At 50.6% G+C, this 23516-nt stretch overlaps 3 protein-coding genes across 3 annotated transcripts; 1 reads left to right on the top strand and 2 right to left on the bottom strand.

The window, feature by feature from the left end:
* The first annotated feature begins 525 nt into the window (after positions 1-525).
* Positions 526-11659, top strand: TGME49_213870 (UBA/TS-N domain-containing protein). The gene is made up of 13 exons (XM_018779625.1): positions 526-1191; positions 1653-2012; positions 2460-2787; positions 3193-3311; positions 3902-3986; positions 4550-4702; positions 5629-5796; positions 5999-6263; positions 6615-6931; positions 7754-7984; positions 8570-8830; positions 9377-9555; positions 10116-11659. Exons 1-13 carry the CDS (start codon positions 1010-1012, stop codon positions 10681-10683), a joined length of 3216 nt encoding a protein of 1071 aa, XP_018637909.1. The 5' UTR covers positions 526-1009; the 3' UTR covers positions 10684-11659.
* An 847-nt stretch (positions 11660-12506) lies between these two features.
* Positions 12507-16994, bottom strand: TGME49_213860 (hypothetical protein; the record flags this gene model as incomplete). The annotated part of the gene is made up of 7 exons (XM_002371082.1): positions 12507-12655; positions 13215-13377; positions 13768-13848; positions 14158-14248; positions 14702-14802; positions 15376-15489; positions 16866-16994. The coding sequence occupies 7 exons, from the start codon at positions 16992-16994 to the stop codon at positions 12507-12509; spliced, it is 828 nt and encodes a 275-aa protein (XP_002371123.1).
* Positions 16995-17409: 415 nt separating this feature from the next.
* On the bottom strand, positions 17410-22141 carry TGME49_213850 (MORN repeat-containing protein). Its single transcript, XM_018779624.1, has 4 exons — positions 21729-22141; positions 20905-21144; positions 20438-20532; positions 17410-19410 (listed from the first exon to the last, which is right to left on the bottom strand). The coding sequence occupies exons 1-4, from the start codon at positions 21868-21870 to the stop codon at positions 18877-18879; spliced, it is 1011 nt and encodes a 336-aa protein (XP_018637908.1). The 5' UTR covers positions 21871-22141; the 3' UTR covers positions 17410-18876.
* Positions 22142-23516: the final 1375 nt, after the last annotated feature.

Raw genomic sequence — 23516 nt, 5'->3', positions numbered from 1 at the left:
TTCCGTAAAACAGGGCTCCGCCTGCGCTGCTTGGTTTTACCTCCCAGCCGCCGTGACAGCAATCGGAGACCGTGAGATCGTGGGGCTCTGTCAAGTTCGTTAAAAAAACTGTTTTCTGCTAAGGCCTGCGACCTCTCGGCTTTCGTAGGTGGTGTGCCGTGCAACCGTTCCGTCCACTCGGTGCCGCCCTCGACAGACAGGGTACCGATCGGGGTGCCGTGGCATAAAGCACCCCTTGAACCCGCGCACTGTATCCCATACCCCTCTGGCGCCTTCTGAGCTCGAGTAAGCGCTTGAGTTGCGGATTTCGCTCTTTGCGACTTGTTTCTCCGGTGGAAACTGACGTTCTGCACGATTTCCCCATGGTTTTGGCACACTGCGGTTGCCAAGCAGCGGTCGAGAGGCCGCGATCGCATGTCTTAGCAGTTTCTTTACCGTTTCCGCGTAGTCCTTTGTGGCGGGAGTTGAGTGCGCGCGCAACAGAGAATCTTACGAAACCAGGCCACAGGGTCATGCATGTGACGTTTTTGCGCATGTGCAGTGTGGCAAGTCTGGATCCTCAAAACGGTGGCAGCACGGTTGGAGAATCGGTGTCTCGCGTCTCGAACGCACCGCTTCATTCTGCACTGTGACCTGATTTGAGGCTCTTATCTTTTGCACCTTCGGTCCGTCCTCCTCAGACTGATGGCGTTTGTGTTGTGATTGTCGCCCGCGCAAAATTGTCTTTTCGCCGGTTCTTGACGCGCGTTGCGAGCAAAGCGCACCGCCGCCGCGTTCCGTCCTTGCCAGAGGAGCGAACGAAAAATTGTCGCAGCGAGTTGTGTTTCGCTTCCACTAAACCCGGACTGGGCCAGCCGGACAGCGACAACGACGGGACTCCACTTCTTCCGGCCAAGCCGTTGTGCGGCAAGACACCCACCCTGCATTCCGCAGTCACCTTGTGTAGCTGCGGCGGTTTTTGGCACCGCCTTCAGGCAAACGCTTCTTTTTCGCGGAACGCGACTCCACAATGGCCAATCCACGTCCCCAAGGGGAGGCAACTCTCCCGTTTTCCCCGTACTTTGGCGCATTTGCGGAAACGACGCCTCAAGATGCCACTGAGGATCTTCTGGTGGAACTGCGGACTCTACTGGGACACGCGCGCGTGGCGACTTGCATGGACACGGTTGTCAAAACGCAGTGTACATACAGGTGAACAGCCGCTTGACAGTTCGAGGCACGCAGGTAGTTGCGACCACAAGATCAGTTCTTGCCCAGTTCCGTTAATTATGTGCACCCGATAAGTGAGCCGTTGAGGTCAGGAAACCAGCGAATGCCAAGGGGATATACACCTGCGCGGGCGAATGCTCTTCCGTGATTCAGAAGGCGAGTAGGAATGCTCTCGGTAAAAGACATTTACGGAGAACAGCAGAAGCAGCGGACGAGTTGCTCATCGAGACGAGCGCGTGAATAGCTATGGTACTGCCAGCGGATTGTTGCGTTCTTTTGTTGCCTTTTGAATTCACGGGTAGTTTCCCGAGCGGCGCGTTGTTAAGGCTGTACAGATAGGTGCAGTCTACCCAGATGCAGAAACGCCTGCTGAACGAGTCCCACTCTTTCATGGAAACGGAAATCTTCGCCAGCCGCGGTCGTGATTTCGCCTGTCTTCTCAGCTTGGACAGTCCGTTGTCGCCGTGCGGCCTCTTTGTGAACTTGTCGACGTTCCTCGCGGCTTCGATCGACGCGCTTCCCCTGGACTGCCTGCTTGCCAAAGAAACCAGCGGGCCGGCCCCGGCTCGCGCCCCGGATGCCAAGCAAATCTGCCCGCGACAGCGCTTGTATCTCCACGTGTATTCGAAAGTTGACGACGAACAAGCCGCGAAAATACACCGACAACTGCATGAGGCGAAGGGGCGTGGAACGCCCTCCGATGAGAAGAGCCAGTCTCTCCCCCCAGAGGACGGAACAGATATCAGCGCTGAAGTTGGGGGAGAGGTGCAACCGCACAAACTCGCAATCAACGTCGAGGGAGGGTGAGAAAGCAGACAACGAAGTCAGGGAGAGAAACACGAAGCTCTAAATTGATGGTGGAAAGCTCGCAGGAAGACGCTCGTGGTAGTCCCCGTTGGCCTGTTTCAGATGATCATCCCCAGGCTGATGACACACGGGTCGTACCAACATCTGAGAAGTCGGGTCGCCGTGAGTGCGAGCGACCAGAAAAACACAGAAGAGAGGGCAAAAAAACGCGATGAAGGGTGAAGAACCTGCGTTTCTGTAGCCAGACTTGTCAAGAAACCGTCGAGAGGTTCAGAAGATAGAGACGACGTTGGGACGGGAGGGGGGGTGGGAGAGAGCATAAACGTCGATAGAGGCGACGTAAATCCGAGAAGGTGTGTGCGAAGAAGAAGAAAGCGTCGTGCATGCGAAGACACTTTACATGGGTATCGCTTTTTTTCTTCTCCATCTCTGTCAATTCTTAGTTTCCAGATAGAAGAGAACAGCGGAGACGCATGTCCTGAGGCTCTTAGCAACACGTTCGTATACTCGCTTGCTCTGCTCCCGCCTCTGCTGACGCTCCCTCGCACGAGCTATCGCTCTACGTACCTTTCATCGGCCGTGGATTGCCAAGACTCTGCAAAGATGCAAGAAGCCTGGGAGAGGAGTGTGCTGAAGCAAGTGAAGTTCGTGAAGATCAACGACGCACTCCCAGAAGTCCTGCGAGCAGCTTGCCAGGCTCTCATCGAACACCGCGGCCTCGGTGGCGCCGCAGCCTCGACAGGCATCGGTGCCTGGGAAGAAGAACTGAAGGTGAGCACAGACCAGCGCCTTGGAAGAAACAAGAAAAAGATTTAGCAGGGAGGAAACATGATGCAAAGAAGATTGCTTTCAGCGAGAAGACACCAGCTGCGAAAGGGTGGAATGAGAAGGCGTCTGGGTTTCATGAGGAGGAACCCATCCGACTTAGAATCAGTGAACAGAGGAGACAAGCTTCGAGCATGGACAGCAAGTGTCGTCCGTGCGTTCTGATCCCTGTTTATGTTCCTCATGGGTGTCTGTCTCCGTTATATTCTCTGTGGTGCGTTTCTGAGGGTGCATCGCTTTCCTTTTCTCACCTCTTTCCTTTTCTCACCTCTTTCTGAGAAAGCAACTCCGTTTTGACTCTTCTGTCTGGTGTCGTTTGTCTTTGTCTCCGTGGACATGACTTGCCTTCAGCCAAGTCGCTACGCAGAAAATCTGGAGCAGGTGCCGAACCCGCCTCTGGTCGGGCCTACTGACTGGCGTTGTGCAGATTGCGGGGCGACCGCCAATCTGTGGCTGAATCTGTCTGACGGGTGGGTGCGAGGAAAAGCGAATCCTCGGATGCGAAACACCCATGCAGTCTCGAGAAAAAAGGACCCCATATATATAAATATATATAGCTAATAACACATTTCAGATGTCTAGTCTACTCGCTATATCCCAATAACGAGACGCTCCACGTGTCTGTCCTCGTTGCATGCGTCGTTTTAGATGTGATTCCTGCAAGAGTACTTTTCTCAAAACCTGAGCTCACACCACATGACTCGAAGAATGAAGGATTCCTTGAATGCGTGCATTTACATACTCAGATGTACTACAAGTTACCCTACTGCTTTAGATCTTGAAGGTCTGCGCTTACCTGCTCCTAGCTCTGTTGTGATGGCAGAGAGAGTCAAGATGACACTTGTATAAATACCACCAGGTGAACAGGAGGGATTACTTCGGTCGCCCTGGGTAGCGTTTTCGGATGTTGCTGGGACGTGCCGGAGACCTGAAATTGCAAAATTTGGCGTGAACAGCACAGGAGGGAGCGTCAAGCAGAAGGCGACAAGAGAAAGGAAGAGACCAGAACTCAGGCTTTTCCAAGACAGAAAACGTTGATTTGCTGCAACTGAATTTGCAGGTATATTGGATGCGGCCGAAAACTGTACGGCGTGGGAGGGGGCTGTGCAGACGGACGCGAAGGAGCTGCCATACGTCACTTCGAGGTACTTTTTCTGTTTTCCTCCCGCTTTCCAGCGAGTTTGCAGAGAAGCATCTTTCAAAGACCTGAATAAATTCACTGCGATGTAGAGGATGTCTCCACTGTTTCCGATTTATATATCAACCTGCATTTCTGCTGCTCTCAGTCGATGTGCAGCCACCACTGAAGCTATCGGCGCCGATGTCTTTATCCATCTTTTACTTCTTCACATCTGTGTCGTCTATTCTATGTATAGCATGTCTTTGTGTATCTAGTGAATATCTGTATACTTGCTTCTTCTCTTTACCTAGTGCACATCTATCTATCCCGTATCGATTTTTCTCTCTACTACACCCACGTTGCTGTCTACTCGTCTCCCTTTCTTCTCTCCGTATGTATGTTGATGTCTCTTTCTTCACATCAGTCAATCTATATCCATGTCTACATGCTGCTGTCAGGATTCATCTAGGTGCATCTACCTATCTACCTGCCTTTCTAGCTATATCTTTCTCTCTGTCTATATGTCTCTGTCTATAGGTATCTGTTTCTGTCCCTATGAGTATGAGTGTGGATGCGTTGTGTCTTTAGGAAACTGGTAGCAAGTATCCGTTGATTGTGAAGCTGGGAACGATCACTCCTTACTCCGCTGATGTTTACTGCTACGCGCCCGACGAGGATTGTTCCGTCTTGGATCCGAAGCTTCCTGATCATCTCGCTCACTTCGGCATTAATGTCCAGCAGGTGAGGCACAGAACGGCAAGAAAAGTGAATCACTGATGCACTGACCTCTGTACTCTTTTAAGTAATTATAGACATCCCAATTCGCAGCCAATAGCTGAATTGAGTGTTTGAGCTGCATTTTGCTCTGATTGTGAATCATGTGCGTTTGAATTGAATTTAGATCCTCGTGCAACATGATTCTTCCTCTCGCGTTTAGATGCGTTTCGGAAGCATCTCATGCATTTGCTGAAGACGAAGGGGAAAGCGCGATCCTGTCGAGTTCTTTCCAGAGTTGTTTTTTTCCTTTCCCTCTCCTCGTTCTTCGTTTGTCTCCTCTCTCCCCCTTTCTGTGGTGATGCTCTTTGCTTTCTTGTCGCGCAGTGACTGTCGTTTTTTTTCTCTCTCTCTTCCTCGTTCCTCTCTCTGTCTGCACCTTTCTCCCTGTGTTTCATCTGCCTGTCGCCTCGCGTCCCGTAAGCTCTGCGCGTGGCTGTCTGCGCTGCAGCTTCGCTCAGCTTCGCTCAACCTCGCTCTTGTCTTTTTCATCTCGTCCGCCGCCGTTCTTTTAGTCTCGCGCCTGTGGCAACGCATTAGGCTTCCCGACCCTCTGCGTCTCCTTGTTGCCTGTGGGAAGTCGCAAACGGTCGCTGAGAATTCGTGGGTGCCGAGAAATATCTCGTCGCTCCTTTGTGTCGACGCTTGTCTGTACGGTAGCCTTGTCGCTTCACTACTCTTTGAATCGCATGCTACTGAGTCTTTCCTTTGGTCAACTTTGTGTCTAGCGAGATAGAACTCGTTGATCTAAATTACGTTCGTCCAACGACGTAGAAGTGTAGGCTTTGAGTCCGATCTAAGTAGAACGACTTGCAGGCTTTAAAGGACGAATCGGTGAACGGAAAGAGTCCTGCGTTTAAGCCTGAGGCGTTTGCATCTGTTTCGCTCCTCAGCTGACGAAGACGGAGAAGAGCACAAATGAACTGGCGCTCGACTGGAATGTTCGCCACGAGTGGTCGCGCGCCATGGAGGCCGACCGCGAGCTTCTTCCTCTTAACGGCGCTGGCTGTGTGGGGCTCCGAAATTTAGGAAATACGTGCTATGTCAACGCCGTTCTCCAGGTAATTTGCTGCTCTCCCTTTCTCCGTTCTCTCTTTTTTGCACTTTTATCTCTTTCTGTCTCTGCTTTCTTTGTCTCTTCCTCGTCTCCTCCTCTCGCTCGGCTGCTTCGCCCTCTCTCTGTCTCCGTCTCTTTGCCTGTCTCTCACCGTGCTGCTCCTCCAGCGAAGCACTGCTTCACGTTCCGGCGTCTCTGTGTCTCAGGTTGTGACGTCCCTCCCGTTGATCAGGGAGAAGTACGTGTCTCTTCTGCCTGCTCTTCTCGCGTCTTCGTCTCCGTCTGCGGTACACTCTTCGGACTTCCTTCTGCGACAAAGTTCTCTCGCCGCCGCATTGCAGTCTCCACGCTATCGACTGCAGCATGCACGGAGGCGGCTCGCGATTCTGAAAAAAGTTGCAGGCGCTGCACCAAACGCAGAAACGGTGCAGACACTTGAGAAAAAACTCGCAGAGTCGAAGGCTGGAGCTGGTGAGCCCAAGCGAACGGGAAGATACAGGCTTGCGAGACGCTCCTTCTAGGTCCCAGAGCAAGCAGGTGTCTCCGTCTCTCTGCGTATTTGTTCCTTTGGGTATGCATGTGTAGTTACACACATGTACTGGCACGTCTGTGTATATACCCATGCATGTGTATATTTATTTATATTTGTGTTTATGTGTATGCTTTCACACATGCATCTTCATGTGTTTGTGTCTGCATTGGACGCGGGAGGCATTCTATGCTCTTGGTGTCTGTTTCCGTCCTACTACGAGCAGAGTTTTTTCACAGAAGGCCGCCTGCGTGTCTGTGAACCGAATCTGGATTTGTTCGCGTTTTCTGCAGGTCTGGCGTATCTGGAGACGGACAGCGTGACGCCTCAGCTGTACAGACAGATGGTGGGGACACTGCACGCAGAGTTCGCGTCTTCACATCAGCAAGACGCAGAAGAGTTTTTCTCGTTCCTGCTCCAGTGGCTGGAAGAGCGAGACCGGGAGGCGGAGACGCGTGTGAAACAGGCGAGAGAAAAACTGGTTTCCGCGCAGCAAGGAGAGGCTACAGCCCAAGCCATCATCGCGGCGTCGGAGTTCTCAGAGCGCGAGGGTGCCTGCGCCGAGGAGGCGCTGAGGAAAGCAAAAATCGAGAAACTCTTCACCTTCGCTGTGAGTCTCTGGAAACGGAGTCGAACGAAAAGGAACGGAAGGGCGTTTGCACATGCAGGGGCGGATTCCTGCGCGAAAAAGTGGAAAGTTGCCGGAAACGAGCTGCGTGAGTGCATGGCGCGGTATCTGGGGTGTACGTCCACGAGGGGGATCTGAGGCGGAGATGAATGTATTTTTCAGAGGGAAACCGAGAAGTGGAGAGATGAATTTGGTTTGCAGAAAGAAACGTATGTGTCAAGAAACGCGTACACGCGTAGACTGGAGGGGCGCCTGCCTCCTGTGTTGAAGGCGGACAACATGAGAGTGGAGACCGAAGTTCTTTTCTGTCGCCTGTTGACCCCGAAACAGACAGAGTCACCATGCCGCGCCTCCCGTGCATGCCTTCTCGAACGAAATCGGCTTCCCCAGATCGACACACAAGTCCTGTCTTCGGCCCTTACGCAGTTGCATGAGTCTATGTCTCTGTTCATGTGAGTTTACGTCCATGCCAATTATCTCAATGCACCTACGGATCTGCATCTATTTACCTACTGCCGCTGTGTATCTAAAACTTATCTAAAACTCGTCTCTCCGTCTGCCCGCATGCATCTGTAGGTTCACATGCATATGCATACATGCATGCACACATCTGTCTCTCTATCCCGATCTGCATATCTACATGCATAAAAGGCGTTTTTTCTCGTGTAGAGTCGAGAGGGCGTTTGCGCTGAGCGTTTTGGCCGTTTCTCTGCGCGTTTGTGTCTGTTTCTCCGTCCGTCGCCTCGGCGTCTCTGCGTCTTTCCGCGTCGACGCTCTGCGCCTTCGTCTGCGTGGGTGTCTCAGGTCGAGCAGAGGATCGAATGCGCAGAAACGAAGCAAGTCCGGTACTCGTACACTCGCCAGCAGGTTCTGTCGTTGCCTGTTCCCCTCGACCCTGCAGTTCAGCAACGCTATGAGAGAGAGCAGCGCGAACGCGAAGAGGTGGACCGTCGTTCGAAGAAGAGACAGAAGAAGGACGCGCCGGAAGACGACAAAGACCTCGAGGACCGATCTTCTCCCGACTCCACCACCACTGTCAGCAGTGAAAACGGGGAACACCCGAGGAACGAAACACAGACACGAGAGAACTTGGTGTGTGTAAATGTAGATGCATGAATGTATGTTCGCGCGTGGGTTCAGGTGCGTCTGCGCGAGCACGGAGGGATGGTCTGAAGACGTGGAGAAAGATGCCTCGTTTGGAAAAAAACAGACACAAACTCCTGCAGAAAAGAAGCAACTCTCCACCTGAAAAGACTCTACATATTCATACATACATTCATATTAACGTGCGTAGACTTCCGTGACATTGGGTTACTCGATTTGCGTTTGCATCTATGTGCATGTGTATACTTACGTGGATCTCCACGTATATATATATATATACATATATATATATATATATATGTTTATACGCGTGCATATGTTATATGTATATATTTAATTCCACGGGGTTTCGTGTTTATTGATGGAAGATAGAACGGTTGACGCACTGTCTCTTTTTGTAGAGTCTTGGATGACCGGGAAGGCGCTTCTCAAATTCGCACTGTTCTGTGCGTCGGAGTTTCCACGTCAGCAGTTGCCAGACTCTTTTTAGAATTCGTGGTTTTTTCTTTCCTGTAGGTCGGGACATCGCCTGGAGGCGAGGAAGCGTCGTGCCTGCCTCCTCCCGAGGAGCTTCCTTCGTTCACTTTTTCCGAGTGTCTCGAGAGCTTTCTTTCTTCTACACTTTTGAAGGATTTCTACTCTTCTGCGACAGGGAAGAAAGGCGAGGCATCTAAACAGCTGCGACTGGCCTCCTTTCCTCCCTACTTGATTGTTCAACTCAAGCGCTTCTTTGCGGATCAACACTGGCAAGCGAAGAAGCTCTATTGTCCTGTCTTGGTGAGTGGATAGGAGCAGCTCTTCATCACTTGGAACATCGGAGGTAGTCGAAACCTCGTGCGTCCATGCATCTTCCGTGTTGGCATTTGCATGGCGCATCGCCTCTGAGATTCGAGATTGGGATGTTTTTGCCCAAGTCTCAATGCATCAGTTCACGACTCAGCCAGAGTGAGGTTCGGTGGTCCTCGCGTGGATACGCAGGGTGCTCTTCTGATCGTAGGTCGCGCTGTTCCTCAGCTCGCCGGCGCGCGTTGTCTTGCGACTAGCCGCGCTGGTGCCTAGCCGCGAGGCTGTTGCGAGTCAGGCCTGTACATGGCCGAAGAAGTCAAGACCATGCAGATGGCAAAAACAGAAGTGGAGTCCGTGGATGCGTTCGTCTTTGCCTCCGTGCAGGACAGTCTTCTGAACGATTTGTTTCCCTGTGAAAGTCGAAGAAACGCTTCCTCGCTTTTGCGTACATGCAGACGCGTTTGAATTCGTTAGGCATGCGCCTTTGCGAACGGATTGTTTCTTTACGGAGCTCGGGAAAGCACTGTGTCTCCTCAGGTCCCCGAAGAATTGAGCATAGCGGAGTCGCGGGGCTCCGGACTCAGAGAGGGCGAGGTAGTGATGCCGGAAGAGACAAGTGCCTCGCTTCATCCTTCCTCTGCAGCAGCGGTCACTGCCTTCGACGAAGAACTTTTAGCCACTCTTCAGTCAATGGGATTCTCCGAAAACGCCTGCAAGTAAGGAGAGGGGACCCTGTCGCGGTTACAGTCAGTTCGTGGACTTTCAATTCTTCTTCTCCATTCTACGCATTCGTCTACCATATCTCTATCTACATATGTATATATCTGTATATATGTATATGTATATATGTATATGTATATATGTATATGTATATATGTATATGTATATATGTATATGTATATATGTATATGTATATATGTATATGTATATATGTATATGTATATATGTATATGTATATATGTATATGTATATATATGAGCGTCTATATATTATATGGGTGAAACGAGAAGTGGCAAGTTCTGAACATGAGGCTGCATTTTTGCGAACTTGCAAGGGCCAAAGAGCTCGCCAGGTGTGCAGTAAAAAGGTTGTGTTGATATGTTTTTTTCCGAGTGCGTCTGTCGAGTTTCAAGAGCGCTTCGCGGGGCAGAGGTAGATCCGTAGACCGCTCTCCAGACCTGCGTCCACGCGCGACGAGACATCGCAATACCTGTACAGAGGGTCTTTACCGGGTTCATCTGAATGTGTACTTCTTGTTTTGGTCTCTGTGTTTTAGGCGCGCGTGTCTAGCTGTCCAGAGCAGCAGTCCGGATGCCTGCGTGGACTGGTTGATGTCTCACATGGACGACGCGGAGGTGAACAATCCACTGCCTTCGGACTCTCCGTCATCCTGTGTGAACGAGGAAGCTGTCGCGATGATTTCTTCGATGGGATTCACTGCAGAGCAGGCCAGAGCGGGGCTCCTCGCGGTGGGTGCCGGCGGGGACGTTTGCTCGCGAGCAGCCGACTGGCTGTTGAATCACATGGAGGACTTGGACGCAGCTGTGAACGCCGTGTTAGCGAATGCCGAGAAGCCGCGGGAAGAAGAAATGGAGGACGTCTCGACTCTGTCACCGCTGGAAAGAGTTACGCGAGACCTAGACGACGAGCCGACGGGGCTGTACAAACTCCATGGATTCATCACGCACATGGGCGTCAACGCAAATTCCGGTCACTACGTCTGCCACGTGAAGCGCGACGGGAAGCTGGTGCTTTTCAACGACGAGAAAGTCGCAGAAGCCGTCGAACCTCCGATCGACCTCGGATACATTTACGTTTTTCGCCGTGCGGATGTACCCGAGTAGTCACCAGAAGACGCAAGAGGGAGCGCGTCCGCTTTTCCAGGCGACGGTGCTTGCATGCACTCTTCGAGGGCTCGACTGTGACGCATCGACGTTCGCAGACGCGCTAGAGTCCAGGGCAAGGCCAAACTTGACTCTGTGCGGACTACCACGTAATTCCTCGAGCGACAGCAGCAGCCGTTCCAGAGTTTCGCCTCTCGTTCAAACAGTGTGCGGAGACCATTTGGTTTGGAGATCGGCCGACACGGCAGAAAGCGGCTTCGCGCGGTGCACGGCGTCGCCGCGAAGACCGAGGGTCGACTCGAAACGCGCGTTCGGGGCAAAATGCCATTTCCCCTGGTGAGCCAACCGAACGACTTTCTTAACACAGTGTGCTTTGCGGTGAACACCCGCCGCCGTTGTTTTCCTTTTGAATTCACGCTTGCCCAACCGGAGACACCTGCCGACGAGGAGCAGTGAAAACGAGTGCTCTTCAGTGTGGATCTTGTGCGAAAAAAGCCGTGGGGTGGAAGTGAACATTTGTGAACTTTGTTAAAGCGATGAAGCGTGTTTACGAAGAATCGGGTCAGGCCGACGGGTCTGGGGGGGGAGCCCAGATGCAATAGAAGGATGGCTGCTACCCCTTTACTGTTGGCACTCGTATCGACAGCGCGAGATTCCGCAGATCTACTCTTTGCGTAGTTGTTCGACTCCTGCGAGGACTCCTCAACAGCGGTGACTACTTTAGAAAACGCCGATGGGAGGCAGACATCCAGAAGGAACAGGGCAAAAACACTACAGTTCACAGACGGGGGGAGAATTTATTAGTTCTGTTCACGGGTTCGCCGTTTGCCTACTCGAACCCGTAACCAGACACTGCAAAGAGTTGCTTCTGCTCACGGGAAAACGGTAAGGGTGATGCTGATATTCTTCGTTTCTGGAGCAAACTCGACTGGCGGTCTTTTCGAAAGTTGTCGGAACTAACACCATGTTTTTGATTCAAAAACGTTCCCGAAACCGGGTTTCCGAAGCGAGATTCCGTCGGTCGGTGTCTGGGTGATAACAACCTTTTTAACTCAGACCCGGCCGAGACAGGTATGACGCATCTACACAAAGGGAAACAGATCACACGTTTTGACTTTAGCAAACCCTCAAGACCAACAAGACGGGTGACCTTTTTTCACGACGTAGAGTGCACGCAACGAAACACGGCTGCTCGGACACACACGGACTGCTTTTTCCCCATGTGACCAAAGAGTTTCGCTCGCCAGATGGAAGGAACACGGGAGACACAGTGCAGCGTACGATTCCGAGCGCACAAATAAATGGAATCAAGCCGACAGACAATGGAAAAAAAGAAAGGCAAAGAAACGGACTCTAGGCCACTGCCTTTCCAGCTGGCCTCTTTCTCGCCTCTCCGCTAGAACGACGGGATATGTCTACGCGTTTTGCGCTCTTTCAAAAGGGTAAGACCACAAACTATAACAGACACTCACGCAACTGCGCCAAATCAAAGGGAGTCCAGTAGATACCCTCCAGCCAGTTCCGAATGCACAGAGCATATCGGCACTGCTTCCCCGTAGTTCCGCCAGGCGATCTGCAAGAGAAATTTGTCTCAACTATCGGTGAGTCAGTGCTTGCTTGCTGCCCCCGCCGTGCCGAAGTCCCGTGCGGAGGTTTACTACCACAGGGAATATCATGGTCTTTGTATAGCTTGTACACAAACATTAGTTTCTCAGAAATGCGCTGGATACTACTACACTTGATGCATGTAACCTGGTGGTCGCAAAAAAGCACAGTAGAACTTGCATTCGCGCAACAAAGACCTTCCAGATGCATGCCTGGTTCTAGTACAGCGGGCACCTGTTGGCAGCCGCCGTAGCTCCAGATTTCGCGAGTTTCTGCACCTTGAGCAGCTGCGCAACTTTTCTGTTGATGACGTGCTTAAGTCTGAGGTAACGATCCTTTTCCAGGCGCCAGTCAATTCGGCATGTTACTGACGAGCACATCGCCACACAAGCGCACTGCCAACAGCGACAAGGATGTGAACAGATTTCGGCACGTAGTGGTGCGACGCAGATGGACAAATACATGTATTTATGTCGTACCTGAGTGTTCGTTTCAAGCACACTCTGCGGTGCTAAAAGTAACTCATAACGTACGTAAATGGTACTTCTAGCCTATTTTGCGGCGCTGAAAGTAGTTCCACCCAAAACGCTGGTGGCGCTAGGAGAAAATGGAAGATACGGAATAGCCTTCTGTGCACGGATGATGTTTCACAGTTCCACAGCGGATGAGTGGGACACTCGCCGATCCTGGACATGTTGTCAAAGTAGTTGCATCTTAGGAAAAGCTAGATGATCTTCGCGGTTCGTGTCTGAACAAACTTCGGCTGACCCACCTGTTTTTTGAGAGATGAACCGCAGGGAAACATTGAGGTTTAGCAGCGAAGTTGTCACCACAGGCAAGACAAAGCCGCTGCACGTTGAAAAGTCCCTTCGCTAGCAGTTCACAATTTCGGGTGTGTTTCAGTCACGATGAGTTTAGATTTTTACCGGGCAGAGTTGGGCAGTGGCAGGCGTCCTCAAGCACGCAGCTTCCACCTGAGTCCTGTCGCTCTTGCAAAAGACGGTGAATGAGCTCTTCAACAGTGAAACTTTGCAGGTTGGAATCAAAGACAGTATCGGTGTACTTCGACTCTTCTCGTATTCGTTGGAGCTGCCCGGGGCACAGGGGGGACCATGCCAGCACTACTACCGTGAAGTCCGCCGCGTGTCGACACAATCTGTTTTTCCGCATCTCTTCTTGAACAAAAGGTCCTGAGGAGTTGACCTGCCCTCAGTCTCATTTATACACTCTAAATCTCACAGGTTCTATAACATTTGTTTGAGAAACGAAAGGCAGTGGTTAAAGTACCTAGTACGTATTTGAATTAGTCTTTGGCAATTGAAGAAGGTTTGAAGACAAAGCCGCCGTAATGCTCGCAACAAGCACGGTGGTAGATAACGCTTCGACTCCAAGAAAACGCTGAGAACAGCGACTATGGGGCAGACAACAGAGGAGTAGAGGCTTCTAGTTGCGACAGGAACATCGCCACATGGGGCTTACCATATGGTGAAGATGCATTGCCGCGTCGTGAATCTCGATTTCCAGGTTTCCCATGAGGCCTAACAGCTCCCGTCCTCCAAGCTGAGGCAGAACCAGACGTTTAAAGCGAAGATTCGAGCCGTGTGAATGCCAACATCAAATGCACAGTGGAGGGAAAACCAATTCCAAAGTGTCGAACGAACACGGAAGGCTCAGGAGAACTAAATGACAGGACGAGACAGCAGGAACCAATCACCTTGTAGACACAAGCACATTCGCGACTAACATCGCACACCCTCGGATTTCGTCCCGGCGCCGCTTGCTTTCCACCAACACCGTGGAACTCCATCACTAGCTGTGTGGCCTTCGAAGTGGAGTTGCGTGATACGGAGCTCTACACCCCTGGTTTACCTTGGCATTTTGCACCACGCTAGGCTTGATCAGCGTAGAGGTGTCAGGCGGCGTGCTGAAGACTTCCGTCAAGAAAGACAGGATACTCCGCCTACAACGGACGCACTCAGCAGCAGAACTATACAACGCCTCACCAACCTCGGTTTTAAGTGTAGAACCCAGAGGCGAGTAAGACAGAAGAGCGAAGATTCCGCGTGTTTTTAAGAGACACACAAGTCTTCGCCGTTTGCCTGTCATCGCTTAACTCAGCGATCGACTGCCGTTTCTCGCTCATCAATACATCACAACCCCTGGGCGAAGCAAACACACTTTCTTGCTCTTTAAAAAGGGTGCAATGTCGAGGAAACGGAGATTGCAATGCGGCTGGTGGATTCGGGCCCTCGACAACTTCACTCTCAGCGATGTGGAGGAATCGACACATGAGTTTGAAACTATTCCATCGGTGAGTTAGCTATTGAGCAGGACATCTCCTTTGACATTGACGGAGAGATGCCGCCACACTATCCGAGCATGCGGCACCCCTACAGAGTCGTGTATTTCTTACTTCTCCAGCAGGCAATCCTTTAGAGCTGCAGCGAGTTTCTCGGCACTGCCACGTGCGTGCCTGACCTCGGTACTCAATGCGTCGCAAGTCCTTTGAGCTTCCTGAAAAGGAGGAGCGGCAGGCCGAGATCAGCATATAGTCTTTGCTTTCCATCCAAAGAATATATTGCTGGCTTATGTCAAACATGCGCACCACAATGAAGTACCGCCTCGACACTGGATGCCAATTTACTTGATGCCCTTGGTGCGATGGTCGTGAACAGCAAAATAGCACTTGAATACGGTAAAAACAAAGACCTACATAATCGAAGCCGGTAGTCCAACTCGTAGCACATACTTCCAGGGAAAAGGTACCTTGACACACCGAAGGCCATTCAGTTCCTTTAGCCGGACCATCACTGAATGTTGCGTTCTCAGAAAGCTGGAAATATAAAGTCACAACATTCCCTAGGTGTTGAGAACAGCAGAAATGTAGGGAGACCATGGCACGCCGTGGATAGCCGATAAAAACCGCGCTTCACTGACGATCAGAAACTGACAACCTCTTGCCCCAGATGGGAAATTGAACATACTGTAGAGCAGCTTCCTGGTGTGGTAGCCACCTTTTTATTTTCCGATTCCGGAGCCTTCTCAACCTATCTCGATACGCCATCCTCGTAAAAAAGTTTTCCTCACCTCTGCTCGGAGCCTCTCCTCTTGCGACAGACGTTGCAGCTTGCATTTCAGCTCGGATTTGTCTGCCTTGTACGCTCTAGCCTGCTTGACGGCATTTGCCACGTTAGATTCCAACTGCAATACAGATCCCGGAACTTTGGAGGATGGAATGGGAGAACAGCACTGAGGCAGGAGTGGAGTGCGGATAAGACTTTTTAGGTATGCGAACATTTCCACTGGTTGCTTCTCACAGCGAGTTCCACTTTGCAAAAATTTAGGGGATGTTCGTGTAGGAATTCATGTCTTTCGAAGTTAAGGCATTGTGAAGAAAGGATTGATGTTTTGACTCTTGGATTGAGGGAATTGGGCTTGGGCAGCCTTGCTGGGAAACCTGCTGTTACTCAAACAGGGGGCCTCTTTCGGTCAGCCGGTGTAACTGGAAAGTTAAACGGGCCGCTGACCTCGGCGTTGATAGAACGAAGACGACACAGCTCCTCTTGGGTCCCCAACAGTTCAGAGGTCACATGCTCCATCCGGGTCTGCAGGCTCTTCATTTCCTGAAGGCAGGTCACGCCATCTTTGCAGTTGCTTACTTTTACCTCCTAATGGAGCAGGCGTGCTGTTTGTGCATACGCGACACTTGCGTTCTCCAGTATCTGGAAGCACTACAAGTGTTATCTTTCGAGCTACGACGATGTTTGCTGTACCAAGTGCAGTGCTGAGAATAATAACTCAGGAATTACAGTGGTAGCCCGGAAAGTAGTGAGCAACTAACAGACCCGATGGCATTTGCCATTGACACGTACGCACCGGGAACCATGCCGTGAGCATACGGACACTCGCGAGGCGGAATTCCTGTAGCAATATTTGGCGCCGTGCGCTTGTTCTAAAAAACACCAACGCACCAGTTGGTAGTTCCTGATTTGACACGCATGCGTTCGTTCCTGCTCTTCAAGGGCCGCCTGCAGAGCTTCTTTCTCGTCGGCGATCCTCTTTGCCATTTCCTGAGCCGTGTGGAGAGCCTCGGAGCAGGCCTCTGGTAAAAGGGCAAAGCCGCAGCATTTTCAAACAACGTCGCTCATCTTAGACTCAACTGCTGAAGACAGGGTGGCATCATTTGAGCCAGAAATCCGCGTGTTGTGTACGTCCCCTGCGACCGTATTCCAAGTTTCAGAACCAGCTGTTTCCACCGTTGACCCGTCAATTTTTGTTCAAGTAACACGCCAGTACAACATCGTTTGAAACGTGGGAGCCGAAGCCTGTACGCGAATGGTATCATCCGGTGTAAAGGTATGCATCATTGACTTTGACAACCCATTGCGGGATTATAGAGTGCAGATCAAACTGAACACTAGAAAGGTGCTTTTATCAATAGACATCCCGCACCTACAAGACCATTTTGAAAGTGGCAACTATAATATGCAAGTGAGAACGGCGATGTCTTTGAGACATAGACCGCTTGACACAAAAGACGTCCCGCGAATTGAATTGTGCGAGACAGTTTCAGTAACCTTGGAAGAGTGAGATGGTGCAAGCAGATCTACAACGTTTTCTGCCTCTGTGGTGGGCTGTTTCAGTTTGGCACTCGTTCTGATGTACTGGTGCATCTGCTTCTTCGCAAGCGCCTCATCTGAAATCATGGTTTCCCGAAACCGTCGTTCCTGCCTTGCTCGAGGTAGTATGCCCATTCCCGTCTAATCAAAAGGCAAGAAGCTTTCTCAGGAAACACACCGTCAGCTTCTACTCCAGCAGGACGGCACACAGTAATCCCATTGCTGCAGTTGAATGAATCGACACGGGCAGGACTCGATTGTGGGGCAAACGTGTGGTGTTGTTGAAGAGGGTTCCCCAGTTGTCGCTCACCCGAGGAATCTCGGCAGGGTCTGGGGTAACATCTTCCCAGCGGTGAAGAGCAGCTTCGCCGATAGCAGGGCATTTCTTGCCTTACTCATATGGCGGTATTAGTGAAACTGTCAGCCGGCGTAATTCCGATGCATGCGCATGCCCAACTGTGTACACGGCTTGAGGCCTGCACTGTTACGAATTAGGTTTCCGTGGTCGATAACCAGGCAAACAGAGTTCTGTTTCTGTGTCTCCATCCCACTGTAGAAGTAGCCATAGGGAGGGCAATCATTTTAAGCAATGCAATGGAACGCAGACACGTTACATACCTTTCAACCGCCACAGTGAGAAATCCCCAGTCTACTTTCTGAGAACAGAAGCCCCAAAACAGCTCCCGAAGCGCATCTGATGTTTCTTGCTTCCCGCACACCAAGCCCGAACCTACTCGACTTCGTTCCATAGCTAACGGGTGGCTTTACGAATACCAATTCTACAGTTGCTCATCTCTCTATTTTGCTGGAAAGCTTTACCAAATCCATACACGCCCGCACGAACGTTTGATGACACTTCGTTATGGTTGGAATAAACACGCTTTTCACTGTAGTCCATAGGAAAAACGAACATTTCTTGCCTTGAAAAGGCACCATGAGCGCGCTAGAGCGTTTCTGCCTGCGCAACCGAAACAAATCATCTCCAGGGCGCAACATTCCGAGGCAGGTAGCCGCAAACATCATCTCTGCATTACTAGGAAGAATCCAACTTTTACGTGCTTCACCCAAACAAGGTTATGTAACGGAAGATCTCGTGCTCCTTTTTTACAACCCCATAGGTCGTTCAAGAGGAGATCGATATATGATGTATGCATACCGCTGCTGTCGTTTGTATGGGAAAAGCTGCGAATCGTTTGCCGATACTGGATGGTACACGACGACACTTTGGGGGGGAGCTTATTCGAGATAACTACGCATACTTTACACCTCCAGGCACTGCAGATGTTCAATTCAAATTTCATGTGACAACAAGCAACTATATACAGCCTCTGTCCATGATCAGTATGTCGGTAATATTATCCTTGTTGCGCACGTGTCGAGTAGCGGTGCACATAACATTTCTCTTGGATATCAGAAACATGCTGCAGAGTTTACACTTTTGGAAAGCAGCGCAGACAAGAGCCCCAGGGGTTTTCCTGTACAGCCGCAGACGGACATTAAGGAAAGAGTGGATTGCCCGCTCGCACCAATACAATATTACGTGCACTCTCCGGTGTGCCCGAGAAAAGCTGATGCGGGTATGTCCACAATAGGTTTAGAAATACAGCGTTAACTATCAGAGGTCGATGTTTCGTGGTTTCGGAGGGCAGGTGATGCCAGCGATCCTAATTTTGGCGTGTGAAGCACTCTTCTATAGAACACTGAGTCCACGAAAAAATTTTCGTCCAGCTTTTCGCTCTACAGGCAGTGGAAACTTTGACATATCGTTTCGCTGGAATTCTGCACTCTCCTGCTCTGCAAAAATTTCAGAGCTCTTATCGGCGATGGTTCTTCCACTCTATTTCCCAGCTCAGAGAAAGTTTCAAAAGTTGACTCGACACACGGACAGCTGATGCAGGCAATAACCTGTTAAAGCAATAAACGGCGAGGGTGCTCGCTCTCTCAAGGCACACTGCCGTCTCTTTCTATTTCAGAAAATGAAACCGAAACCAGGCATCCTCGGAAACCCTCCCAAAAACCCGTAGCCACCATAGGGCATGAAGCCTGGAAAACCGAGTCCGTAGCTGTAGTACCCTCCATAACCAAAGGCTTGGTCACGGCGTCGGGAGCTTCCTTTTGGTGGCCGATCACTTGCGTTCCCCTCTTGTTCAACTTCTGCTTTCACCTGAGGACCAATATCATCTTGTGAAAGGTCTGTCTCCGAAACAGAAGATCTTCGAGAAACCAGGAAGGACTCTTCGTCTGTGACACCTGCCGTCGACGCCGTTTCGGAAGAAATGGAACAGCGGCTCTCAGCTGCGATCGAGTCAGTTGGCTTTCCGGCATTCTCACTTCCGAGCACCTTCAGTGAATGAAGTGCTGCTGCAATGAAGCAAAGCGCGACGAACAGTCCAACTCGTTGTCGGGATGCCATTGTGCGTGTGCGGCGGTAGGAGATCAGCTGGATACTCTTCAGATATTTGGGGAGAGCTTGCACGAAAGAGGGAAGTTCCTTTTTCGTATGCTGTGAAGTTGACAAAAAAGGGAGCTTGACAGCAACAGACAAAAGTGTGACAAAATGCCCGTCACACGGAATGAAGTCTCAAGTGCAATGACAGAGCTGACAGTCCACGTTCCAAAAAAAAGGGAACAGCAGATGCACGAGTTGCATCGGAACGATTCTGCTTCTTCTCACTAACCAGAGCAAGATGTAATTCTAGAGAAAAAACAAAAGTGAGTTGGTCGGACAGACACTTTGCTGGCAGGCACTCTGTCCTGCGGCGGATCGCAGGCTTACGAAAGAGTACCCCCCCTTCTCAACGGGTTCCACGACGGCAGAACGCAAAAGTGGCTTGGGGAACGCTGCCCACACAACTCCGACGAACTGCCAGTGGACCGAAAAACGTTTCTTCCCTACACACTGACACAAGCGTTCCCCGGATTATCTAGACGTGCTGCTCCTCACACACTCACCAGTGATGAGCTCCACCGAAGCTCGCTGTTTATGTAGCCAAAATCGCCTCTCAGGCTCTGTTGCGATTCGTCACGTCTTCGCGTGATGTGTTCATCTCTGCGTCACGCCTTTCGATTATCCGTACGCTAGCGTTCAGTAGTTGACGCAAAAGGAGTCTTAATCGTAGTCAGAATGCGATGCGTTTTGGCGCGTTGTATTGAAGGCGAAAACACTCAAATGGCAAGAAGAAGAGACGAAACACCCCAAATGTCAAGAACAGCACTAGTAAATGGAGAACGGTACTCGCGAACGACACTGATGGACCCACTGATCGCTGGCCAAAGTCAACAACAACCAACCCGGTCCCAGTAAGAAGAGCGACCAACCTCATACAGCGCACATTCTGTCACTCACACCTACGAAGGAGCAACAGCTCACTTCACCGTTCGCGTTTTAATCTTCTGACCCGACTTCAGCTCGCTTACAATACAGCGCGATGTATGCAGTTAACACTGTTTGCCTTGCTGCCCGCATCCTGTTGTTGGCTTTTTGCTTCTTCGGGTATCGGCCCGTCAAGTCCCTTCCTACACTGTTTTACAATCCAAGTGACCTCTGCGGCCTCTGGTTCCGCTACGACATGAGCGCCATCATAGGTGTGGATGCGTTTGGAAGTCCGTTCGAAAAATCCATCTCCTGCAGGATGCCGCACCACAGACGAAAACATGAAACGGACATCATCTTTCTGCTGCAGCAACACAAATGTCCGCAGAGCGCGTGCACAGCCAAAACTAAAAATAAATGGAGATATGTCTCCCCTCTCTATTTCGTTACGCACATGAATAAACATACTTTTGCGGGTTCCCCGATCAACGAGCTCGATCAGCTCGCGCAAGACTAGCGATCCGGATGTTCTGTTTCACTTCGATTGCCCGCCTACCGTTGCCGTTTGGTGAACCCACGGCATGTGAAACTGCGCGGCACGGTTTCAACTATTGTGTATAATTACCACGATGTTTTGAGAGTCCCCTTGCCTTGGAACTGTTAAGCGCTAGATTGTTCCCTCACCCGTGTTATATGTTCCATATGGAATACTTTCTGCCTGTCCTTGGTTGGTTTGAAGGGCTATTCCTTGCGGTCGAAAACCGCCAACCTTTTCAGCATAAAATCGACGGTCTGCTGGAGTAATATAATCCCAGTCGTTCACCTTGTATTCCAAGTCATCGTTGAATATGTACTTCCCATTCGTGGCCTTCCCCCTAATCCAGGTCGCTTTGTATCTCCCTCCGTTAGGGTAAATAAGCTCACCTACATCACATGCCCAAGGGAACTGATAAATGCTATTTGCACAGCAACCACATCATACTCGTTTTGCTTTTTGAGCAGCAACTCCACCGGAAAACACATGAAGTCCCAGATTTGGAAGCCACTACGCACCAGTACAGTTCATCCTCTGACCCGCAAACAACTCGCATGAGATAATCCGAGATTGCTATGTCGACACTATGTCGAAGAACCCGTATGAATCCATCTCGTAGACGTGGTGGTATGGGAGCGAATACAAAGTTAGACAGCTAAACTCCGACCCGTACGTTGACAAACACTCTGTACTAACACTAGTTCGCCTGACCCGTCACAACTGTTGCGTGCCTTCAATGACGGGCTGAAGTTATTCAAACTTTTTACAGATGTTCCGATTTGCCCCCCCACCATTCCATGCGACGCAACCAGTTTGCTGCCGAGGATGTTCAGCGAGTTCATCGGGCCAAGCAACCTAGTCACGAATCTAGGTGGCTTGTTTGGCGGAGCGGCAAACGGTTGCTTTGCGCTGTCGCAAGTGCAGAATCATCTTCGGGGTCTTGAGCCAAGACGCTAGACGGATTCGCGCATACCTTCTCCATGAAAGTCTCCTTTACGAAAATGGCCCACGTACACAACTCCATTTGCAAACCTGTACCTCCCATTGCCCTCAAACCAGCCGTTTCGGGTTTCTCCCGTGAACGACGATCCTGTCCACTCATTTCTGTGCTCCATGTCCCCCTGCTCGCAAGTTTGTTTCCATCCACGTGTAGGGAAACGCACAAGATCCTGACAAGTCAACAGCACAGTTGCGGTGCGATATCAGGCGGAAATGAACATAATACCTGCCTTTGCTTTAGTTCTGAAATGCGGAATATTTTGAAACGCATGCACTTCCCTTAAGAGCTTTTAGGTATACCTTTCAACATGTGGAGTTGCGAATAACCTGTTGGATTGAATGGTACAGTCCTCTATTGTGGTCCGCTGTTTACGAATACAAATAAGTGCCACGAGCCACCCTCACTGACGCAGGTTCAGCTGAACGCAGATCGAAACTTATAGATCGGCCCTGAGCTGCGTTTCCCTGGAGATTCAATCTGCCGGTGGCATGCATGCGTGCATGCGCGAGTCTCAAAACCAATGCAGCAAGTGCTTCCTGCGGTTTAAAAACGCGGTCTCTCCCGAAGCAAATCGTGCTCTGAAGAATTGCATCGTGTCCTTGTCCGCCATGCGATAATTCTCCAAATAGTGGCCGGAGTACTCCGAAAGATCCGGTGCCTAGAATTCGCTGAGCCTGTTCGCTGCGTGTTCTCGTGTTGGCTCGTGATAGCATCCTTTCAGCAGTCGTTTTATCGTGAATGGCCACACGCAACTCCGCATCAACCTTTGCTGATGCTACGAATGAACGCCATCTCCAGCAGAGCTCACGCAGGCAAGAATTGGAATACACAATGATGACAGTACAGAGAGTTTAAGAATCCGCCTCTGTGTTTCAGGTATCATACACTTTATTCGAATGCAATCTACTTCTCACGTTAACAGGTGCTCGAAAACCATAAACAGCATTGCTATGTTACGCCTTGCTAGTTTTGTCCAGAAACAATTATGCGAAACCTATATTTAGTTGTCCTTAAGGTTCATGCGAACTGCAGACTTGTGAAACCGGTTTAAGACCCGCATTAATGCCTTCATGCTCGGCATATTTGCCGACTTACCAAGGTAATGCTGTGCTTAAGCAAAAAAGCATTGGGCGAATGATTCTCAAGCGCTTCAGGCTGATGGGACCAGAAATGCCGACATTGTTGCCGTTGATCCGGAGCTACTTGAAATTGCCAAGAAACGGTCCAGACTCGGTGACGCTTCTCCTTGTCCGGACAGACAGGGTGTGGCGGTTTCTGGTGGAACAACCGAAAAAGGCAAACTCTCTCATGAACCAGAGACTTTACCTGCGAGAGTTGTCTTTGTCTGCGGTAGCACGTGTAACCAGTTAAACTTCTTGTCGAGTTCAGAGCGGTGTCAAAACTGACCACTGGAAGTGTTGATTCTGTTTGTTGGCGTGAAAGACAGTATTGCATCAGAGGCTTCGAGGAGCACGTGAACAAGTTGTCGCTCCTTTTCGTTCGCTTCTGTCATCACACGACGTTCACGTGGTATGTGGCATCTCTACAAAGGTTTTCTTGAATGTGACTGGTTAAGCAAGCCGTCCTGAAGGTAACTCTGAGGTAGCGAAGGCCTACCAGCGACACTCTTTTTTCTGCATGATCTTTTGCTTCATTAGAAAGGCGGCGTATCAGCAGCGAGACAGTCACAAACATTGCGATATGCGCATCAGGCGTCATCTACAAACGAACAGCTGCATCTCTGGGTCGAGGTTCTGACTC

The sequence above is a fragment of the Toxoplasma gondii genome, chromosome V, assembly GCF_000006565.2.
Source record: "Toxoplasma gondii ME49 chromosome V, whole genome shotgun sequence".
Lineage (NCBI taxonomy): Eukaryota > Apicomplexa > Conoidasida > Eucoccidiorida > Sarcocystidae > Toxoplasma > Toxoplasma gondii.
Note: the sequence above shows the minus strand (reverse complement) of the source record. Positions and strands in the feature narration are given on the sequence as shown.

Excerpts from the sequence above, each read along its gene's own strand:
- TGME49_213870 (XM_018779625.1), top strand. The coding sequence starts at position 1,010 with ATGGCCAATCCACGTCCCCAAGGGGAGGCAACTCTCCCGTTTTCCCCG. Across the intron at positions 3,987-4,549 it reads CTGCCATACGTCACTTCGAG|GAAACTGGTAGCAAGTATCC; the intron begins GTACTTTTTCTG and ends TTGTGTCTTTAG. Across the intron at positions 9,556-10,115 it reads TTCTCCGAAAACGCCTGCAA|GCGCGCGTGTCTAGCTGTCC; the intron begins GTAAGGAGAGGG and ends TCTGTGTTTTAG.
- TGME49_213850 (XM_018779624.1), bottom strand. The coding sequence starts at position 21,870 with ATGGAGCACAGAAATGAGTGGACAGGATCGTCGTTCACGGGAGAAACC. Across the intron at positions 21,145-21,728 it reads AGGAGACTTTCATGGAGAAG|GTGAGCTTATTTACCCTAAC; the intron begins GTATGCGCGAAT and ends CATGTGATGTAG. Across the intron at positions 19,411-20,437 it reads CCGCAGAGGTCACTTGGATT|CATACGAAAAAGGAACTTCC; the intron begins GTAAAACAGTGT and ends TCAACTTCACAG.